Source organism: Phallusia mammillata, chromosome 4, assembly GCF_965637545.1.
Source record: "Phallusia mammillata chromosome 4, kaPhaMamm4.hap1.1, whole genome shotgun sequence".
NCBI lineage: Eukaryota > Metazoa > Chordata > Ascidiacea > Phlebobranchia > Ascidiidae > Phallusia > Phallusia mammillata.
This window is the reverse complement of record NC_137255.1, coordinates 16909933-16930641: the sequence shown is the minus strand read 5'-3', so window position 1 is coordinate 16930641 and position 20709 is coordinate 16909933. Positions and strand designations below refer to the sequence as shown.

The 20709-nt window shown below is 39.1% G+C and overlaps 1 protein-coding gene and 1 long non-coding RNA gene across 2 annotated transcripts; one reads left to right on the top strand and one right to left on the bottom strand.

The window, feature by feature from the left end:
- The first annotated feature begins 754 nt into the window (after positions 1–754).
- LOC145223186 (DNA polymerase epsilon catalytic subunit A-like) lies at positions 755–18525 on the top strand. The gene is made up of 47 exons (XM_080089552.1): positions 755–952; positions 1035–1167; positions 1479–1559; positions 1620–1754; positions 1854–2008; positions 2151–2367; positions 2448–2575; positions 2642–2732; positions 2992–3197; positions 3421–3531; positions 3741–3895; positions 4077–4232; positions 4645–4790; positions 4971–5154; positions 5745–5938; positions 6174–6295; positions 6606–6779; positions 7056–7147; positions 7199–7344; positions 7816–8018; positions 8461–8611; positions 8805–8920; positions 8985–9108; positions 9415–9570; positions 9830–9977; positions 10048–10151; positions 10326–10539; positions 10619–10755; positions 10843–10943; positions 11093–11273; positions 11488–11620; positions 11859–11967; positions 12034–12154; positions 12222–12395; positions 12542–12687; positions 13544–13632; positions 13703–13837; positions 14077–14209; positions 14279–14453; positions 14736–14909; positions 15263–15341; positions 15404–15571; positions 15945–16179; positions 16273–16435; positions 16952–17127; positions 18000–18169; positions 18270–18525. Exons 1-47 carry the CDS (start codon positions 915–917, stop codon positions 18395–18397), a joined length of 6807 nt encoding a protein of 2268 aa, XP_079945678.1. The 5' UTR covers positions 755–914; the 3' UTR covers positions 18398–18525.
- LOC145223190 (uncharacterized) lies at positions 18408–20461 on the bottom strand. Its single transcript, XR_013859422.1, has 2 exons — positions 20004–20461; positions 18408–19723 (listed from the first exon to the last, which is right to left on the bottom strand). It is a non-coding gene; the product is annotated as an uncharacterized LOC145223190 (long non-coding RNA).
- Between the last annotated feature and the right edge of the window lie 248 nt (positions 20462–20709).

Sequence of the window (20709 nt, the reverse complement as noted above, 5' to 3'; positions counted from 1 at the left end):
TCTCATATTTTCGTTACCAGTGAACGATACGGTACAGGCATTTACTTTGCACCTTGGGGTTAGCACTTTGTCATATTTTTGGTTTCATTAATTAATTTGAGGCAAAATACGAAAATAACAATATGTCACTATGTCACAAAAGTGCACAAAAAGCAAACTGAACAAGACATTACAAAAAATTAAAACGGTGAAGAAAAGGCAAAGTACACCTAATTGTTTGATATTTTGTTTTTGTGTATATTTTTATTACTTTAGATCTTTAGACATTAAATTGGCAAAAAACATATGATTTTTATTCTTCGTCATGCAATAGTAGACGTAAATGTTGGTTTTGTTTTATCTGGCGGGAACTTTTGTTAGTTTTTGTGTGTGTGATTTTGGGGCTCCTCTAAATCTAAAATACGCAATCTACACAAGCTACGCAATCTACTTATAAAACGTATGCAACTTTTAAAAAATGTTGAAGGTTAGAGCTTTTAGGGTCTGGATGAGGGTTTATAATAAAAATAACACTATAATTTAGTTTTAGATGCCCAGTTTAGCCTTAATATTCATTATTCACATGTGTGTTGAGAGTGGTACTAAATACCGTATGGTGCCGCATGTTAACACTTGTAAGAAAATTAAGCACTAAAGGTATCTGAGATTAAATTATATAGTTATTTTTGTTATAAACCCTCACCCAGACCCTAATAGACCTAACCGTCAACATCTTAGTTAGTTTTTTTAGTAGATTGCGTACTCGTTCAAAATATTTTACAACAAATTATTTGTTAGCATCTCAATGTTTTAAATTAGAGTCAGAACCTACTCTATTGTTTGCCTCTGGTCTGGTTTAAGCATCTGTTCTGTTTGGTTCAGCATTTCAGCTGGGTTAAAACACTGCCCAGCACGACAGGTTAAAAGCAACAAAAATGGTTCTGCAGAATTCAGGAAAATTTAACAAACCCAAGTACGTTATTTAAAAAAACTGAATGAAAATATTAATGCACAATACACAGCACATTTTACTCATTAAAAGAATCATTTTTTAGTGACCAGCAATCAGAAAGTGGTGCAAGGAGATTGGAGAGGGCCCAACTTTCTGATGCACTAGATGCAAAATATGGATATGAGACTCTTAAACTTCCATGTGAACGCCTTGGATGGCTGATTAATTTGTGCTCAGTAAGTTATTTCAAGTATTTTTTTTGTTAAACACATGTGTACTTCAAACTTAAAAATAGAATCACCCCGGTTAATGCTTGGTAAATATAGACTATAATGAAACGTATGTCTGTCGATTTCAGTTCATGAGTATTTGAATGAGATATGCTGTTTCGCGAAATATATACATCTCAAAAGATTAGGGCTTAATGACTTTCATGAGTTCATAAACTTAAATTTGTTATTTTGGGGTTATAAGTTTGCATTCGAAGCTGCTGAATTTTTATGAGAAATTTATATGAGTTTGATGTTTATCCTATGAATTTATACAGGCTGACATTCTGGATGAAGACAAACGGCTGATTAGTGCAGTGGACTACTACTTTCTACAAGATGATGGTAACAGGTTTAAGGTGGGAGAAACACAAGACTGCAAATATTATAGCAACTGTATGTGATTCGTTTACTCACAGGTTTCAATGCCATATCAACCATACTTTTATGTGGCTGTTGAAAAAGATTCTGAAAAAGAAGTCATCATTTATCTGAAAAAGAAATTCTCCAAAATTGCTTCTCTGGAAGTTGTTAAAAAAGAAGATTTGGACTTGGTGAGTAAAAACTAGCACCAATTTTGTAGCTGTGTTTTCCAGTTTAAAACACAATTCAGTATTATGTGTAAGTTTTCATAAATTGTCGCCCATCTGCAGAACAACCACTTGGTTGGTCTAAAGAGAACATATTTGAAGTTATCTTTTAATCATGTGGATGACTTGACCAGTGTTCGGCAAGCCGTTAACCGTGCTGTTAGGAAAAACAAGGAAAGAGACAAGGGGAGCTCGGTTTACACATCAATGCTGACAAGGCATGTACTTTGTTCAAACCTGTGTTAACTTAAAATCATTTATGTATTGTTTTTCATCTGATATGCTATCAAGATCCCTAACAGCTTTGTGTAACCTGCTTGGATGCATGTAAATAATGTTTTTGTTGTTGTTTCATAACAGTGCTCTTGCTGGAAAAACAGTAAATGATAAAAACAGCTTCAAGAAGGTGCAGGATCAGTTGGAAAGCATAATTGACATTCGTGAATACGATGTTCCATATCATGTTCGGGTGTCAATTGATCTACAAATTCATGTTGGTTTGTGGTACACTGTTCAGTTCAAGGGATCAGGAATACCTCCAGTGATAACCAGGAGGGAAGATTTACTGGAAAGGCCTGTCAGTATTTTTTATTGTGCACATTCTGATTTACAGGTGTCTCTGGATAATGAGAGTTTCTTACATAACTCTTCTTACAGGATCCGGTTGTACTGGCATATGATATTGAAACAACCAAACTTCCTTTGAAATTTCCTGATGCTGAAACTGACAATATCATGATGATATCGTATATGATAGATGGCCATGGTTTTCTCATATGCAACAGGTATTAATGTTGAGTTTTAGTTCTGATGTTGAATTATGACATCATGTCATAATTGATATTTTCCAGAGAAATTGTAGCCGAAGATGTTGAAGATTTTGAATTTACCCCCAGACCTGAGTTTGAGGGAAAGTTTACTATTTTCAACGAACCAGATGAGGTGTAAAAGCAATGTGTTTTGATCAAATATATAAATATGTATGCAACTGCAAACTATGTGTGTAATTGCTTGATTAAATGGTGAAGAAATTAATTGCTTTTGTTTGGTATTGAAGTATAATTTCGGTTGCAAAACTGTATTGTTGCGTTCAATTTTTATTGTGCTTTTAGCCAATATTTGAAAAATTATTTGCTAAATTTCAATGAATTTACGTATTAAATGGAAAACTGGTACTAAAAAACACACACCACTTTTTCAGGTCAGCACATTACATCGTTTCTTTGATCACATTCTGGACGTTAAACCCCACATATTTGTCACATACAATGGCGATTTTTTCGATTGGCCATTCGTGGAAACTCGGGCCTCCAAGCTTGGCATTGACATGATGCAGGAGATAGGATTCAGTAAAGACTCCCAGGGTGAATACAAGAGTCGACAAGCTTCCCACATGGATGCTTTCAAGTGGGTAGAATTCGCATAGATTATACCGGAGTTGTATTTGTATTGAGTTTTTGATGCAGGTGCCATCTTCCTCCAAATGTCTAATGTGGGTGTATGAATTCTTACCTTATTTTGGCCATTTCCGTTGTTGTGTATCTTACCTTACGCCATTCTAAAATGACTACGTTCCTGCCTAAAATAAACTAGATAAACTCGTTTTTCAATGTCATTGTATTTGGCATAGGTGGGTTAAACGCGACTCGTACCTTCCCGTCGGAAGTCAGAATTTGAAGGCAGCGGCAAAAGCGAAATTGCGATACGATCCAGTTGAGTTGGATCCCGAGGAACTCTGCAGGTAGATAAATCTTGTTTAAAGAGAGATGTTGCTTACAAGGTTCGCCGTATATCGCCACATTTTTCAATCCTGAAATTTGTACTAAATTACATTCTTTTATGGGTTTTTTTGCTGGCGTGTGCTGTTAACGCTTTTGTAATCTTACTCTGACCGTCTTAATACGTACTTTTTTGTCATCGTTTTGCGTTTATAGAAACATTTTTGTACAGATTGGCGAGTGAAGAGCCACAGACTCTGGCAAACTATTCGGTATCGGACGCAGTAGCAACATACTACATGTACATGAAGTACGTCCACCCCTTCATATTTGCGCTATGCACCATCATTCCCATGGAACCTGACAGCGTCCTTAGAAAAGGATCAGGTAAGCTGGTAAATAATATCTAAGCAGAAAATTTCGCAAACCACTTCATTTCATTGCGTAGTCAATTAAAAATTTCACAATTACTCGGTGATGGAGATGTTTGAAAGATTGCTTGTATGTGGCTTCACGTCTACGGCAACGTTTTGGTGACTACGTATTTAAGATTTTGTTGTATTGTTAGGTACCCTGTGTGAGGCGCTGTTGATGGTCCAGGCATTCCATGCAAACATAATCTTCCCCAACAAACAAGAAACTGTTTTCAACAAGATGACAAGCGACGGTCACGTGCTCGACACCGAAACCTATGTTGGTGGTCACGTTGAGGCCCTAGAATGTGGTAAGTTGTAAAAATCTTACATAAGTTATGTTCATCTATAAGCTGAGATAAAAACCTTCCTTTAATTTCCGTTAACGATTATGCGATAATAACGAATGACTAAAAATCATCCTAATCTTTTTTGCTTCACATTGTTGGTTAGAAACAATGGGCTTAACCAGGTTTTTTTTTAAGGTTTGGTTTGGGTGACCGCTAACGAATTTTAAGAGACCGCAAGTGTTTCATTTAAATACAAAAAACTGTAGTTGTAGTTGCAAGTCCAAATTTTGGGAAACCGCTGGAGAAATTTGGGGGACCGTTTCGGTCCCCCAAAACACCTTAAAAAACACTGGGCTTAACCATTACATTAAAGTTGCATATGTTATTTTTGTTTACGTGTGTGTTTGTTGACAAATTTAGTTGTGATTTACAGGTGTGTACCGTTCCAATATCCCATGCAGTTTCCGTGGCGACCCCGACACCTTTCAACGTTTGCATGACGAAGTTGAGAGGACTATCAGGTTTTGCGTGGAAACCGAGGAGAAGATTCCATTGAATGAGACGCTAAACTTGAACGAAGTACTGGGTTTTGCAAAATATATAAACTGGTCCTGCGGTAATGCGTTAATACACCAAATAATGATGGCATTTAGGCCAAATATTCATTCCCTAAAATATCTTTATTGACTGATTTAGTTTCTTGAAAACGATTTTCCGTTCCCAGTTATTTATGTGACAAATCTTCTCCCTGTGACAAAGGTTTGCGAAGATATCAAGGAGAAACTTCGCGGGTTACGAGACAAACCAGTTCGAATGGAGAATCCGATTATTTACCATCTGGACGTGGGAGCAATGTACCCCAACATTATTCTCACCAATCGACTTCAGCCATCAGCAATCGTAGACGAAGCAACCTGTGCTGCGTGTGATTTCAATAAACCAGGTACAGTTCTAACTCTAGCTTCCTTAACCTTGATTTTTGAACTTTTTGGTGTTGTATTTTTCGCGCTCTTTGTTTTTTAATCCATGGGACTGAAATATTTGAAAATTTAATGACTTAACTTGCTCAATTAATGACGTAGTTAAAGGCCCAAAAACACAATTTTAGTGTGATTACTTCTCAAGAAACATTTGTGGGCGAGAAGGAGGGTTGCCAAAGCGTCTTATTACTAAGATTTGTCCCTGTTTTGATAGACAACGCCTTGGAAAATTCTATTCTCCATAACTCTAAGAAGGGTCCTTATTTTGTCGTGGTTACAAAAACGTTTTATGCATTTTTTTCATCCAACCACAGAAAAATAAAACTTATTGATATTAGTAACATAAACTCATATATTTTCCCGAAATTCCTCGTTTCATTTTTGTTACAAACATCACGATATGTTTCCCGTAGTTCTTAGCTTTCAGGTCGACGAATCCTACCTTTTTGGTACCCCCCTGTGGAGTGAAAAATGCCCTTAATCGTCTTTGTTTAAACTTTTACCAACTTTGTTAATCTAAAGTTGTACACACTCATAATATGGCTTCTAACAGGAGCAACATGTCAGCGTTCTATGCCGTGGATGTGGCGAGGTGAATTCATGCCAGCCTCCAGAAACGAGTTTCATCGAATTCAACAGCAGTTGGAAAACGAACGGTTCCCGAATCCAGAAAATCCCGGCGAACCTCTTTCGTTCCATGAGTTGTCCAAAGAGGAACAAGCGAACCAGGAGAAAAAACGACTGCAGGTTCATTACAACCGAAAACGGGATCATTTATTGTTTTAACAAACATTTTTAAAACAATTAGCACACATATCGTTTCTTGCAAAGCTGTGAAACTGGCTTGTAGTAGCTACATACAGAGACGTTTAAGTATTTGTCTGTTTAAAATGCATAATTTAACAGTTATATTAAATGTTCTGACGGAACTTGTTTCTGCCCTAAGAAATATATTTATAAATTACTCGTATTTGCCATGCAGGAATATTGTCGCCGTGCTTACAAGAAAACCAAGATAAAGAGACTTGAGGAGAAATATACGACAGTGTGTCAGCGGGAAAATTCGTTCTACGTTGACACAGTGCGAAACTTCAGGGATAGAAGGTTTGTGAAATTGTTAATATAAATAATTATAACACGACTTTAGAAGTTTTTTTTCGGATTTGGCTGTGTGCCCCGATTTGGGGTATATCCTCATTTAGGCCATTGATTTTAAAATGCGATAATAATGCGTGTAGGGTAAGTTCTTAACGTTCTTGAAACTAACACAAAACAGGGACGCAAGTCAAAATCAAGAATTGTTTTAGAAATAAGGACAACCTTGTTTAGTATTTGAATCCGTTTATTAAAACAAAACAAATCTAAAAAAATGGTGATATGGCTACCCTGAATATATGTTTTGTTTAATACTTAGGTATCAATTTAAAGCGGCGTTGAAGCGAGCTAAGAAACAGGTGTCGGAAGCTGTGGAGTCGGGTGACGCGACAGAGATCAAGAAAGCCAAAGGAATGGAAGTTTTATACGATTCACTGCAACTAGCGCACAAGTGTATTCTAAACTCCTTTTACGGATATGTAATGAGGAGAGGGTAAATTATAAGTTTTGTATAGTTCCTGAAACGAACTAAGCGTTTATCAGTTGTTTCATTCGATTTAAGATTTTTGGTCCTTGATTTTGACATAAGTTATATATATTTCGTCTTAATAGCATCACCAGTATCTTATTCAAGTAGAAAAGATAGGTTTTTGTGCTGTGGAAATTGAAAATCAAATTGTAAGTCTCGTCCGTGTTATCGTGGTATGCATTTGGTCCACAATGTTAGTAGCTTCCCCTCTGCTCAAAAGCTGTGATCTTTGGTTTTCAGTGCCAGATGGTACTCAATGGAGATGGCTGGAATCGTGTGTTACACTGGAGCTAAAATCATCCAAAACGCCAGGAAACTCGTTGACAAGATTGGTAGGTTATTTCGAATGAGTCGTTTGGTCTTGCTAATGCCATTGTGCACAGGAAAACCGCTGGAATTGGACACCGACGGGATTTGGTGTGCTCTACCTTCCAGCTTTCCTGAAAATTACGTGGTAAAAACTACAAACCCGAAAAAGCCGAAAGTCTCTATCTCGTATCCCGGTGCTATGCTCAATGTGATGGTTAAGGTATGTGGTAAAAAAGAATTTTTCGTTTTGCATAATAATCTGATATAATTTTAACAAAAATTAGTACTTTCTGATATAATAACATGTTTATTAACATGAAACATGTTGCTGAGATACATTGTCTTGTGCTACCCCGCAGGGCCCGCACGCAAAATCTTTTTGTTACCATCGCCCATTTTTGTTCAAATTCAGTGCAAATAAACTAAACTTGAACTTGAGATACATTGCACTACAAATCAAGAAAAACCTTATTGATTTGACATTGCGTCATAAAATTGGGTTGCTGTTATGTTAGAGATTTGGTTGCAGTTATGTTAGTGTGTCTCCGTAATAAACATCCGATGTGGCGTAACTATTACGTACCATAATTACTATATTGCCATGTCGCAGTCGGAATAATAACATGTTCATTTATATTACACAAGATGCTAAGGTGCATTGTCCAAATGAAAATTCATCACCTGTCTTTAGGATGATTTTACCAACGACCAATATGAGGAATTAGTTGATCCTGGCAATCTGATCTACGAACGCAGAAGCGAGAACTCGATCTTCTTTGAGGTCGACGGGCCTTACTTAGCTATGGTCCTTCCTGCTGCAAAAGAAGAGGGAAAAAGCTTGAAGAAAAGATACGCTGTCTTTAACTTTGATGAGTCCCTGGCGGAACTCAAGGGGTTGGTTTTACTTGATATATTTACCCTATTGGGAAGACAACGAACTCCACATGCGGCTACGGCTGTGTCGTAATTTCACCTCGGCAAATTTAACTTTCCGGCCTACTTCGGGTTTTATTTGTCAAAGAATGTCGGGTTCGGACTTGTACTTTCGGTCAACAACTTTGCTATGGATTGTTGGGCTCGCGCTTTAGCTAACAACTCTGCTTTGGATAAAGCGTTTCATGGCTTACTTGTTTTTTTTTATTATGCCAATACGCCTACAAATTTTCCACCGCGGTTTCATATTTTGAACAATTGTAAAACATGTTTTGATTAGTTTGCTTGGATTTTAAAAATCCTAAGTTAAATCACCAAAGAACAATAACGACCTGAAGTATTAACGCTTTATCAGGGTCCAATCCTTTTGACGAATTTAAACTATCAATAACGTTAATTTCAGGTTCGAAGTGAAACGCAGAGGGGAGCTTCAACTCATTAAAATCTTCCAGTCGTCGGTGTTCGACGCATTCGTGAAAGGGACAACGCTCGAAGAGGTTTATCAGTTTGTGGCCAAAGTTGCCGACTACTGGCTTGACGTACTGTACAGCAAGGCATGTAGATAATACTGACTATGACAACTATTCATTTACTTTATATTGTCGGGTATTGCCAAAATGTGTTGCTTGTTTTGGAGGGTTTCGATCGCAAAATTCAAACTTTGTTTTCGGTTTCCCCATGTTTGTTTGATTTTGACTACGCTTGTCAGTTTTTCCCCACATCACTATGTTGCAACTTTTTTGTTAGGCTGCGAACATGCCAGATTCGGAGCTTTTTGACTTGATTAGTGAAAACAGATCTATGTCCCGTAAACTCGAAGATTATGGATCCCAAAAATCGACGTCGATCAGCACCGCAAAACGGTAAAATAGCTAAGATCCCAACAGTACCACTGCGGAGCAAATATTTACCATTTTGATCTTACAGTCTGGCTGAGTTTCTTGGCGACCAAATGGTAAAAGACGCGGGTTTGTCGTGTCGGTTTATTATATCAAAGAAACCCGAAGGAGCTCCTGTCACAGAAAGAGCTATTCCACTCGCCATTTTTCAGGTATTTGCGGTGGTTTAGGTAGGATCCTTTTAGTGACTTGTAAATACTTAAAAAAATACTAGCGTTGGTCAAATTTGCTTCTGCTAGTGATTATTAATTATGGAGTGTATAGAAAAGTTACAATATACACGCTTTCACCAGGTTATCGAAAACAATACATAATCACAATATTGTAGTGTTTTATGTTTAATTAAATGATCGGACATAAATGCCTCGAACTTGATTTAATTTGAAAAACTTTATCGCCAGAAAAAAAGACCCTGTACTTAACTATGACGTATTAATAACTATTTTGCTGTGTCACAGTCGGAATCGAGCATAAAACGTCATTATCTTCGCAAGTGGACCAAACAATCCAACATGACTGATTTTGACATTCGGGCGATATTGGACTGGGATTATTACATTGAGAGATTGGGTAGCGCTATACAGAAGATTATTACAATCCCAGCAGCTCTACAGGTAGATTGGAGTGAATCCTATTGCCTTTTAGGCTTTTTTCCCCTCGGAGCAACGCTTTGAAACGGTTGAAATAATCAGCAAAATCTTTTTTTTTATGTCGTGAAAAACCTGTTTCTGAATTGCTCACTAGGTTTAAGTCTTTAAGACAACGCAGTTTTTGCAGTTGTTTTTAATAATAAAAGAAGTATACATAGTTGTAACATTTGACAACTTTTACCACCTTAAAAGTTAAAAACAACAAGTCTGTTTTCCTGTTAAGGGTGTAACCAACCCTGTGCCCCGGGTCAAGCATCCTGATTGGCTGCATAAGCGCTTGGTTGAAAAGAATGACGTCTTCAAGCAGAAACGCATCACAGACCTGTTTAAAACCATTCCCAAAAAACGGGTTCGAAGTGATGAAGACCAAGGTAACTTAATCTTTCCCTAGATCCTAAACTGTATTCGTTGTCAAAACAATAAAACTTTTGTGCTCGCCAGATGACGTAGGCGACATAGAGAATATAGTACCTGCCGACGTCAGACCCCATCCAAACCAGGCGACAGTAACAGTAGCTAAACGCAGGAAAGTCGAGTCTCAAGAGGTGCGTGAAACGATTGTATGTAGCAATGTGTTGTTTTATTATTTTGTCCGAAATTTTAACGAATAGTCGGGCGGTTGCTTTCTCTGGAAAACAACGCCACTGTGATATACTTTCGTGGTTCAACGTTTACTTTCAAGACTGAAATGTAGTTTCTCATGTTCATTTGCACTCCAGGAAAAGGAACTGAGCCAGTCTTGGCAGGAGACGCTGGGGAACCCCCCCTCTCCGTCCAACCTCTTTCGTGGATCTCGCACTGAGCGCCAGGAGTGGATCAACTTCCACAAGAAGAAGTGGGAAATCCAGAGACGGCAGAGGAGGGCAAGACACGAGGGAAACGCCTCCACTCTGGACGGACACGCCCCTCTGCCTAGATTACCGGCTACAACGGGTGAGTCTCGTCCAAATGCCTTCTGCGGCAAGCTGTGTAGTTGTCAACCGGTTTTTGTGAGTGGCAAACTTTTTTGTAGGTCTTGGTGGATTTCTGCGACAGCGGGCTCATGCCGTGTTTAATTCGCCGTGGGAAGTTGTGCAGGTTATGGAAACTGATTCGCCTGGTTCGTTTCGGGTCTTTGCGCTCATCGGATCTGAGCTCCACACACTAAAGGTAATAGTATTGTAAAGTAATGTTGCAAATGCGCTGTAGGTTTTCTGTGATAGGTTTTGCCAATTCGTAACTTTTTGCCTGTTGCAGGTAAATGTGCCGCGAATTTTCTACGTTAATCAGCGAAAAGCCAAGGAGAAAGCTGAAGGAGCTAGCGTGGCATGGAGAAAAGTAAACAGACTCTTACCAAGGTACAAGCACTACTTAGTAGGGATATCAGTTTGTTTCTCTTGTGCACGAACTACTTACCTGATAAGCGATGTTAACTACAGTTTAGGTTTTGCTTCGGCAAGCACCTTGCGAAAAATATAGTTGTTGACTTTTATGCCGTTTTAACCAGGTCGGCCCAAGTACTGAATTTGTACGAGTATCAGATCCCGGAAGCCGAGTACCAGCGCCACCTGCCGGAAATTCGTACTGAACTTTCTCATCCGGATGTTGTCTCTGTTTACGAATTGCAAGTTCCACTGGCGCTTCGCCTAGTCGTTGATCTTGGTTGTGTCTGGAGCGTCAAAAGAAAGGTGTTTTTACAAAGAGAAATACACATATGCATAAAACATAACTTCGAATCTGATGTGTTTTAGCTGATTTTAAGAATCTAAATCTTCTTGTTTCGTTTTGCACATTTTCACATAACTTCGGACCGAAATCTGTTATATTTTTAAATTTTTGGGCACATAGGAGTCCCGTTTGTGACTTGGTATCTTTATGCTTAAATGCTTTGAATTTGTGAAGGCAAGTCGGCTTCTAGCTGGGACGGACACCGACACATTTGAGCTTGATCAGCTCGAGTTCCGTTCTGTGGCTGACCATCCTTATTTGGATGTCGGAAAGATGCGTCACATTTATCTTTACCACCACCATACAGGTGATGAACAGAGTTATGGCGAATATGGCACCTGAGCTTTAGTGTAGTTAGTGTGACACATTTTCATTTCCTGTACATTGTTTGCCGGGCACTATTCGAAACAATTTAGTTCGAATTATAAAGCGATACTTACTATTAACTTAAAGCAAGAATTACCTTGCTCGTTACTTGGCGGATAAAGACTACAATAAACCATGTCTTGTAATTGAAAAGCATTAATATTTGCTCGTGTTGTCAGGCAATAAACACATTGTCGGCGTGTTCGTGGCTTCGTCGAAGAAAAGCATGGTTTACGTGGTAGACAGGGTAAGAGTGAATCGAATGCCGAACCTCGGAAATCTCTACAAGTACGTATTGAACTTTAATGTCGCTATTTTAAAATGTTAGTTTTGTAATGTCTGCGCCCTTTTCAGAACCGAACGAGAGAAATGCCTTGACGAAGAAGGTGTCGACGAAGGGGATCTCCCTGCTTCCGACTATGCTTTTGAAGTTCGAGTGGAGACTGATTTAAAACAGATGTACAGAAATTTGCAGGTCGGTGGAATTTTGTGTAATTCACATTTGCTTACATTGGTTTTTATTCAGTTTTGTTATTCGGCAGAGATATTTAACTGCTTACAAGGATGAACGACGTGGTCCAACTCTAATCGCTTACCAGTCATCACTGGAGGTAGCAGATCTTCGTAGTAACCTTCCCATCGCCAGCGAGATGCCTGTCGTGCCGATTTACAGCAAACAAATGTCCTCGTTTGTCGACGAACTCAACTGGCAAAGGGTGAGAAAATATTTCATTCGTTAGACTCAAATGCTAAGAAATAAACTGGAAGTTCGTATACATTTTGACTTTTTGTTTATAAACCAACACAAGGAGGATTTCATGTCGACAAGGAGGATTACAAAAATGCCATATTTTTGCCATAGGACGCCGGTCTTGAGATGCTTCAGCATTTTCTCAATTCGGAGTTGATTGTACCGCAACTTCTCGAGTACAGCAGATATTTCCACATACCGGTTGGAAATCTGCCCAGAGATCCGAGTCTGTATGGTGCAGACCTGTTCTTTACAAGGTATCTGCAACAAAACAGTAAATATACGAAATGGTGGGATTTAAATATTTTTTCAACAGTTTCCCTAAAAAGCATTTGTAATAATGACTAGGGATGGTCCGAGCCGAGCCAGAACCCGAGTACTCGGTACGGAGCATCGCTGTTTTTGATGCTCGGTGCTCGGCCGAGCAGTTGCACAAACTGACCCGAGCGTTAAATTTGCATATTCATGTTCTAAAGCAGTGGTTCCCAACCAGGGCCCATGGCCCCCCAGCTGTGTTCCGGGGGGCCACGGGCATAGATTCACAAGAAACACCCACTAAATGTCATTTTCACTTTAACTTTATTCCCGAATTTAATCGACAATTTCACATAATAAGTTATTTGTTTATAGTGAGGTTTGTCACGCTCATTTACTCTATTACAACCAAAATTAAAACCGCATTCCAACGCGAGTTTGCTATCTACATTTTAAGGGGGCCACATGTGCTACATGGTAACTTGAAGGGGGCCACGAGGCAATAAAGTTACTTTAAGGGGGCCATGGTCAACGAAAGGTTGGGAACCACTGTTCTAAAGGGTATCCAAGAAAAAAAGGAATGATTTCTCAAATGTATTAGATGGTGGAAAAACGCGTTCTTTACTGGCATGTACAGCTCAATAAAACACCGCCGGTGACGTAAGAGACCTTATAGAGCTAAAACGCAGAAAGGGGATTTTTTGTGACGTCATAACGCACGGAGCGTGCTCGGCCGAGCACCGAGCATTAAAGTGCACATTTGCAGTTTTGGCACATCCCTAATAATGACTCAAAAGAAACCAAAGATGTGTGGTATCATTTTGTTGCATTTAAATTAACCTAGTGTGTGTATTTTAGGCATTTGCAGCGTCACAACCACTTGTTGTGGTGTTCGCCTTCAGATCGTCCAGATCTTGGGGGCAGAGAAGCTGATGACAGCAGACTAGGTAATTTTATCGACTTCTAGCAGCAAAATAACTCGTTTAAGAGTCACAGAAATTGCGTTTCTTTACTCAGGTACTGACGATTGTGAGAGATCGTCTATCGACCTAAACAATCCCGGTTTTTACCAAAGTGTGTGCGTCCAAATCGACCTATCTTCTCTTGCCATAAACACCATCGTTCAATCGCATCATGTCAATGATATGGAAGGTACAGTAAAACGCGTTTTTGGCCCGGTACTAGCTTAAAAAAAGTTTTTTTGCCTACTCAAGTGTACACAAGTACAGATGTCTCGATAACATAAACGCACTGGCATATAAAAAGTATAATGTTCTTACACAATATTTGCTATGATTTCGAAGCCGAAAAAACAACGTACGTTTGAATTCAAACCTATGTCTTATTCCTGCCGAATATACAATGGAATGTTAATTTGTAATACTTTTTAGGTGCTGCAAGCAGCGGTGTAAGTTTTGACGTCATACAACAATCGTCATTGGAGGAGCTAGTGAGTGGTGGACATTCGGCGGTGAGCGGGTTGGCAAGTTATGACGACACTGCTCTGTGTTCTAATGCTTTTCGGTAAAAAAGTTCCTTTATTCATCTAGTAATTTTTCCAAGGAATGCTAAGGTCTTGTTTTAAAATTCCAGGATCCTTAAATCAATGGTCCAGGGCTGGCTGCGTGACGTGTCAGTTTACCGTAATCACTTGGCAGACAGCCAGCTGCAGAACTTCTATCGTTGGCTTGGCAACCGCTCGTCACTCTTCTACGATCCTGCATTGTTTCGCACACTTCAGGTTATGATGAAGAAACTCTTTCTGCAGGTGTGGGACTCACTTTGTGCATGGTTTAACTTTAACCGATCATTGAGTGTTTCAAGTTGATGTTCAAAGCTCAGGGCTTTATGGCGTTATGCACATATGATGTGGTGCAGATTATTTTGCTGATTTGTACAATACAAAAAGTTTTTTTTTGCGTCATAACTTAGCCTTTACCTAAACCTTACATGGTGCCAACTACTCTGGTATTGGCTTGAACTTATATTTATTACGTCTTATATTTGCTTGTATTATACGTATAATGTCAGCCATTTGTTCTGCTTCCAGTTGATTGCCGAATTCAAGCGACTTGGTTCAAAAATCGTTTACGCTGATTTTTCACGTATACTAGTTTCTACGAGAAAGCGAAACGTCGATGATGCGTTGTCGTACGTGGAATATGTGAATAACTCGATATTGGGAAAAGATCTCTTCCATTCACTCGTTCTGTCTGTAAACCAGGTAAGCAGATTTCTTACTTCGCGAATCTACACTAAACCTCGTTTAATTAAGTTGCTGGCAAGTGACAACATTTCTCTTAGGCCTGCTTTTTCCCATTTTACAGCCTAGCATAATATGTTAGAGAAATATGACTTTCCTAAAATTACAGTAATATGACACTATTTACATTACGTTATTACTATGAGTTGTAACTTGCGAAACTTTTTTTTTCGCAAAATTACGTGAATCTCTTGTTAACTTTTCCTCAACGTATTTATGCGTTGTGTAGCAGTCGGAAACGAATGAAGCACAGAAAACGGCTAAAAGTAAGCTATCTAGTATCCTAATGATTTTAACAACCTGCTGTTTTTCAGTGTTGGTCGCATTTGTTGTGGTACGATTCTGCAAACTACGGAGGTATCAAAGTCGAAACACCGGTGCTCGGCGAGGAAGGTTTGTTGGTTTTTTATCTATGTTTTTTTTCAGTTTATTGCAGTTGTGTGTTTCAATTTTAGTGGATGATTCTGAAAAGGAACAAAACGCAGAAGCGAATGACGTCACAATGGAAGATTCGAGTAAAAGCTCGCAAAATTCTTCTGACGTGGTCGAAATGAATTTTACAGTTGGAAAATATTTACCAGTGGAAGCTAAGATCCAAGCAAGTTTCGAAATGATCGTTGCCGGTACATTTTTGTAGAATTCCAAGTCAATTTATTCCAAACTTATATACACGCAAAACCAGTTTTATTATTTGATTGAAACATACTCACTGTAACAAAAGAGGTATAACTTTTTCGTCAGAGAAATAGTTTGTTAAAGAGATGGCTAAGCGAATTTTCAGATAAATTTTGACAATATGAATTTATTGTAAATGGTTCAACGATACCAGATGTTGTCATCAGTGCAAAAAATATGTGATAGCTTTTCTATTGATTGTACAACAATTAGTTAATTGTATTCACCCAGTGCAAGTTTTAAGGTTTCGTGTTTTCAGTTTACGCGATTTTGTCTTGTTTTGTAAAACATTTGAAATGTAAATATTATACATCGCTTCAGGATACATGTCGCTCATCCATTCTGAGGCCAAAAAGGAACGAAGTTTAATGGCTCCAGGGCTCACTCCAGTGGTGAAAAGAGGACACACGCAGACGCAGTTGAACACATCCACCACAGAGATGAGCAAAGAAGAGCGGATGAAGTTGGTGGTTCCCAGTGATCCCAGCATCACTCCTCACATCGTTACATTTTCACAGGATCTTGTCGCAGGAGAACTCTCTGACCAAATGCTTACGTATGACATCTTTAAGCAACTTTGCTATCAGAATATGTTGCATTTTTGCTGGTTATCATCGTTTTAATCCCTCTAAACTTGGTTTCTTTCCAGTCTCGCCCAGCGAATGGTGAAACAGCTACCAAGCGACCGCTCCCTTTTGCGTGACATGTTTCCTCGCCTTCCTGGCTCTCACTTGCAACTTGATAACCCATCCCTTGAGTTTGTAAAGTCTGTGTGCAAGATCCTCTCCATCGACCAACACGTCGTTACACAGGTGCTGTGATGACAATAAATGTATTTGAAACGTTGCAAACAATTGCATAAAATTGAAAACCTCCATTGGACTGACTAGGCTAGGCATTATTCGAATTAAGGTTTACAAACAAGTGCGTAAAGAACAATTTAGATACAAAGACAAAGAGTAATGTACACCTGCATTATGGCCATCTGATTAGGATACAACCTGTCGTCAGGCCATTGCGCAAAACTCTTTCATGTCATTAGTATCACATCCATGTACCCTTAAGAAAACCAAAACTAGGAGTTACTTAACTTTATTTGTTATGCAAGGGTGCTGTTGGATCGCTTGGTTCTTTATTACACCAAGGGATACAATAGTGTACCAAGCGATATACACATGCACCAGGTCATACAATTGTGCAATTAGTCGTATCAAAAGTCCACCGAGTGGTGTTGAGGTGCACCAAAGGGTATAATAGTACACCAAGCGATATAAGTGATCCTGTATATTTAATATGCACCGGTCATGCAAATGTGCTTTTATACGTAGGTTGACAAATTGCGACGCAACCTACTTCGGCTTATCGGTGTTGGCGAGTTTTCACCTTCAGCGGAATGGCTCGATCCCTGTGCGTCGTATGTGGTCGGACAGGTCGCTTGTGAATCTTGTGGTTTGTGTAGAGATCTGGACCTTTGTCGGGATCCTTTGCTGAGTGGAGATGAATGGTCAGTAGTCGTTCGTTAAACTAACTTATTGATGCTATTCCTTAATTAACGTTTTTTCTGTTATCTCCCACCTTAACATTGCAAAAAAGTTTGTGCCTCCTATATCAGGGGTGGCCAATCCGCGGCTCGCGAGCCGCATGCGGCTCTTTGCCTGGTTTTATGCGGCTCTTAGGTTATTGTCGAAGTTTGGGGCCACTGCGGATATCTCGGTTAGTTTGAGGCAATCTGGTACGGAAATCGTTAAATTTGAAGTAAAGCTATGACAATTTTGCTTTTGAACAAACTTACTATCGGTATGGCCACAAACCTTGCCTTGAAACTGCAACCTTAAGTGGCAAATGGCTTGATTATGATGGCATATATTCAATTGTTGAACAATGAATGATTGCTCATTGTTGCGTACAATGCGAATGAGACACAAAGCAACAGCAATATTTTCAACAACTTGATCCAAAATAAGTAACAATCCATTGTTTTACGGGTTATGACGAACGTACAAGTCACTATTATGTTGGTGTGCGTTTTAGAATAAATCTAGCTAAGCACAGGTCTCTGTGTGTAAGGAAAAGAACATGTGTGCCCATGTGTATAATGCGGCTCTTTGTGGTAACACAGTAAAAAATTTGGCTCTTAGGCTTTGACCGGTTGGCCACCCCTGTCCTATATTACGAAAGCTAAGATTATGACGCGATACAAACGGCTTTTCTGGAGCCATGTCAATAAAATTAAATTGTGCTTTTGAAACACTACCAAAAACACTGTCAAACCAGAGAAACACTGGAAAATCGCCCCCAAAGTTTATAAAAAGCATGAGCTTCATGTTGGAAGTCTGATTCCATAGCAGTTCTTAAACTTTTAGAGATTGTTTACAGCGCTTGGTCGTGCGTGGCATGTGGTTCGCCATACGATACTCGTTACATAGAACAGAGGCTTATCGACGACCTCCAACGGAAAGTCATGACCTTTAACCTCCAGGACGTGTCCTGTGTCAAATGTCATTCAGTAAAGCAAGCAAACCTGACAAAACACTGCGAGTGTGCTGGTAAGGGCAATAGTTTGGAATTGTTTAATGTTCTGGTTAGTCGAGTGTACAAAATTTGACCAAACTAAAAATATTTTTTTATTTGTGTCCGGTCATTTAGGTTCATTTTGTTTGTCGATCTCCCAAACCACTTTGGAGAAAACCTTGCATGTTTTTCGCAACATTTGTGAACACACAAAGATGCCTCTGCTCTCCGACGCCATCCAGTGGTTTTCTTCTGCTTCCTGATTGTTTCTTAAACTTTCTAGCTTGCTTTGTAACTTTGGTGGATTTTCTATTGAATTCTAACGCAACTATAATAACTTGGCCCTGTCTGTTTTAGTCATTATTACAAATACAGACAGTGGTGGTATCAATTTGGAAATTCAGTTTATTGACTGAATGCTTCAAAGTTCCCTGTATTCCAAAACAAAAAACTGTTTTCAGGCATTTTCTCAGCCATAACTTTGAAGGTCGCAATTACATCACAAACAGTTTTATTTCATTAAATTCATCTATACATGTTCGACCTCAATTGATACGGATACAAGGAATAAGACGAAGTTTAGACTCATTTGATAAGCTTCTGATTAATAATAAAAAAATATTTTCTAAATGCCCTAACATTTATCAGTCTTCTTCGTTGGCATCCCTGGTGTACCAGCGGCAGCCTTGATTGTCCGGCAGACAAATAGAATCAGAGGTCCAGTGTTCAGTATGTGATTCAGTCAGCTGACAGACTTTGTTTGAAGAGCTCCAAAACCCTTGCTGTGAAAAGCATTTGTCAAAGTACGATTTAGAAGGTAATATTTCCACGAATAACCTTCATTGTGAAGCCATGCAATGACTTTATTAAATCCATAATGCAAGGTGTAGTAGGCTACAGTGGTTCTTAAATTTTTTGTTCACAACGGTCCCTTTACAATTTTCTTGAGCACTCGCGGTCCAGGCCAAATCTATTTATGCAACGAAAATACCTTACCAAATAAAACTTGTCGAATTACTTTTGCAAATAATAAGCAACAGTTGTAGTTTACTTACTTGCAAAAGTAGGCTATTCCCACAGCAAAATGCAGAAAAGTATTCAAACTTTGTCCTCTGATGGGGTATAGCTATTTATTACATCACAAACAAGATTAGGATCATAATAAAATTTGGCACGAACAACCTTTTTTCTTGCAACAAGACACTCACATGCCTTTTAAAATTGTGCCTATACAGTCGCAAGATGTGATTTTTAGGCCTAATTGTAGAAATACCAAAAGCTTTTCGTGGTCCCTCTGAAATCGATTGGCGGACCCTCAGTTTGGAAACCGTAGGTGTATTATGTATGTTACGTTATTTTCTGGGCTGAGTACGGTTTTCGGTTGGTCCATAAACTTACCAATTTACATGTCGCCGCATATCGACAGTCGGACACCAAGCACTCTGCACATCCCACAGCGTACTTGCTGGCGAAATTTTGCCGCACCCAGTTCGCATCCGACTGACTCAGGTCACTAAGGGGAAACAGCTTGTCGCATGTGGAGTAGAACCACAGGTTGTTAAGACCCACGCCTTTGTTCACAAATCCTCCTGCGAACGAAATTTGTTAATTCCACCACTATCATTTTCTAAACTGAATTACTATCTACGATTTCCTATTGTAGTGACGTAGGCTGTACATGCAGTTGAAACAGAAGTGTATGATGGGTGGTAGAATCAATGGCAAAAATCCACGAAGTTGTAAGCGGTAGGTAGCCTACGCGTTGTTTGGAGTTTGAACGTAATGCAATTTGTTCCCGAAATAAATCATTCAGCTTGCTGAAAATTGTAAATTTGGGCCAAAGACCCATTTTTTTGGATTACATTTTACCTCCCAGTATGATGTACGTAGCACCAACCTCCAAGGTCTGTCCTTCACATTTGCCCTGGTCCTCTGTTTGAATCCAATCGCTGTTGTTTTTGGAAAACTGGAGTTCGCCCTTGTAAATCTGTTAATTTGCAATGGGCTGTATTTGGGGCTTTGTTGCTTTCGTTGTGGTTCAGGTACTACTTGTGCAACAACTACACAAACTGTTGGCTACAGTGGAACACAACGTTAATCTGGTAAACCCCAACGATAAGCGTCGTGTGCATCATTCAGTGCATGATATTCAACTGTCGGGTAGTCATGTCACAGACCTAGAGCATATGTGGTTTAACAGAAAGAGCTAGAACTTCGCTAGAGACCAGTGGGTTTCAACCCTTTTTGCGAAATCGGGCTCTTTTGTGGTTCATCTGGATCAAATTATTCGACACCTTTTCCAATTTCTATGGCAGTAGTGTATAGTGTTTTTTTGTACTGTTACGTACCATTTTTATGTCGGTTTTAAAATTAATAGCCTTTAACAATCTCCGTTTTACATCAAAACTGAGAAACCAACGTGACAACGAAAACATTTATATGCGACTTTTTGGTGCTTTACCTTTGTCATTTTTATGCGATAGCGAGCGCCACGATATCCATATAAACCCCCATAATACCAGGGATTTAAATGAGCCTGCTGCTGCAGTATTTCATATTCACTGTTGTTAACAAA

Bases quoted from the DNA above. Each gene is read 5' to 3' on its own strand.
- LOC145223186 (XM_080089552.1), top strand. From the start codon at position 915: ATGGTTCTGCAGAATTCAGGAAAATTTAACAAACCCAA. The intron at 1,560-1,619 runs GTGGGAGAAACA...GTTTACTCACAG, and splicing joins ATGATGGTAACAGGTTTAAG to GTTTCAATGCCATATCAACC. The intron at 12,688-13,543 runs GTATCTGCAACA...TGTGTATTTTAG, and splicing joins GCAGACCTGTTCTTTACAAG to GCATTTGCAGCGTCACAACC.